Genomic DNA, 1,875 nt, shown 5'->3' with positions numbered 1-1,875 from the left:
TTACAGTGGCCAAGAATGGGTTGTATAATTAGAGAAGACAATTTAAGTCTGGTTATAAGAGCGGATACTCTGAAGGAGGCTGTTGACAACTGTACGGGGGAGGGATAGAAATTCTGGCTTCGTACAGCATGTACTAAGATCACTTATTCTGGAGGTGCAGGGGAAGGACAAATGGACTTTGAGCATTTCCTTCTTCTTAGATATTCTTTGGCCCAACATTGTTTCTCATCCCTCCATACTTTACATTCCAGGGATACGAATGGAGAGCGATGAAGCCCGGGAATTGGAGCCAGGTAACAGAGTTCATCATCTTGGGCTTTCCCCATCTTCAGGGTGTTCAGGCTTTTCTCTTCCTCTTGTTATTCCTAATCTACCTCACTACCATCCTGGGAAACCTGCTGATATTCTTGGTGGTCTTCCTGGACTCCCGGCTCCACACACCCATGTACCTCTTTGTCAGCATCCTCTCCTTACTGGAGCTTGGCTACACAGCTGCCACCATCCCCAAGATGCTGTCGAACTTGCTCAGTGAAAAGAAGACCATTTCTTTCTCTGGATGCCTTCTGCAAATCTACTTCTTCCACTCTCTTGGAGCTACTGAATGCTATCTTCTCACAGCTATGGCTTATGACAGATACTTAGCCATCTGTCAGCCCCTGCACTACCCTACTCGCATGACCCCAGCACTCTGTGTCAAGATTGCTGTTGGTTGTTGGTTGGGAGGATTGGCTGGGCCAGTGGCTGAAATTTCCTTGGTCTCTCACCTCCCTTTTTGTGGTCCCAATCGTATTCAGCACATCTTTTGTGATTTCCCTCCTGTTCTGAGCTTGGCTTGTACTGACACATCAATCAATGTCCTAGTGGACTTTGTTATCAATTCTTGCAAGATCCTGGCCACCTTTCTGTTAATCCTCAGCTCCTATGTGCAGATCATCTGCACAGTGCTCAGCATTCCTTCAGCTGCAGGCAAGAGGAAGGCCTTCTCCACATGTGCCTCCCACCTCACTGTGGTCCTCATCTTCTATGGGAGCATCCTCTTCATGTATGTGCGGCTGAAGAAAAGCTACTCCCTGGACTACGACAGGGCCCTGGCTGTGGTCTACTCGGTGCTCACACCCTTCCTCAACCCCTTTATCTATAGCTTGCGCAACAAGGAGATCAAGGAGGCTGTGACAAGGCAGTTAAAGAGGATGGGGATACTGAAGTGAAGCTGGAGGAAGCAGGCCAAGTATGAAGCTGAGGATATGGTGACCTTGGGGGTCCCCAGTAGTCATAGATGAAATACAAACTGTTCAAGGATTTTCTACATGGGCTACTGAACTGGGGCAAATGCTGCCTAGTTTTCAGTAATAGTACAGCTATTATAATGTCTGCTGCAACCACATGTGACTTGGGATCAGAGACTGGCAATCCTCTCTAGAAATATGATACAGTGCTGTGATTTTCAAATCCTCGATGTTTGCACACCATACTTTGGAGGTTGGTCAAATCTATGTCTTCCTTATATATAAGTCTTTCAGATTTACTTGACTTAATGTAAATACATTTCATCAGATGATAAAAAATAAAATTTGTAAATACAGAATGGGAAAGACTAGAGATCTCTTCGAGAAAATTAGAGATACCAAGGGAACATTTCATGCAAAGATGGGCTCAATAAAGGACAGAAGTGGAATGGACCTAACAGAAGCAGAAGATATTAAGAAGAAGAGGCAAGAATACACAGAAGAACTGTACAATAAAGACCTTCACAACCCAGATAATCATGATGGTGTGATCACTCATCTAGAGCCAGACATCCTGAAATGTGAAGTCAAGTGGGCCTTAGAAAACATCACTACGAACAAAGCTAGTGGAGGTGATGGAATTCCAGTT

General features: G+C 45.0%; 1 protein-coding gene across 1 annotated transcript; it reads left to right on the top strand.

The window, feature by feature from the left end:
* On the top strand, nt 256–1,212 carry LOC102173432 (olfactory receptor 6N1). Its single transcript, XM_005677266.2, has one exon. It carries the CDS (start codon nt 270–272, stop codon nt 1,206–1,208), a length of 939 nt encoding a protein of 312 aa, XP_005677323.2. The 5' UTR covers nt 256–269; the 3' UTR covers nt 1,209–1,212.

Source organism: Capra hircus, chromosome 3, assembly GCF_001704415.2.
Source record: "Capra hircus breed San Clemente chromosome 3, ASM170441v1, whole genome shotgun sequence".
Classification (NCBI taxonomy): domain Eukaryota; kingdom Metazoa; phylum Chordata; class Mammalia; order Artiodactyla; family Bovidae; genus Capra; species Capra hircus.
The sequence above is the reverse complement of the archived record's forward strand: the minus strand, read 5'-3'. Positions and strand labels throughout refer to the sequence as shown.

What these genes read in the sequence shown, in the direction of transcription:
- LOC102173432 (XM_005677266.2), top strand. Translation starts at nt 270, where the DNA reads ATGAAGCCCGGGAATTGGAGCCAGGTAACAGAGTTCATCATCTTGGGC.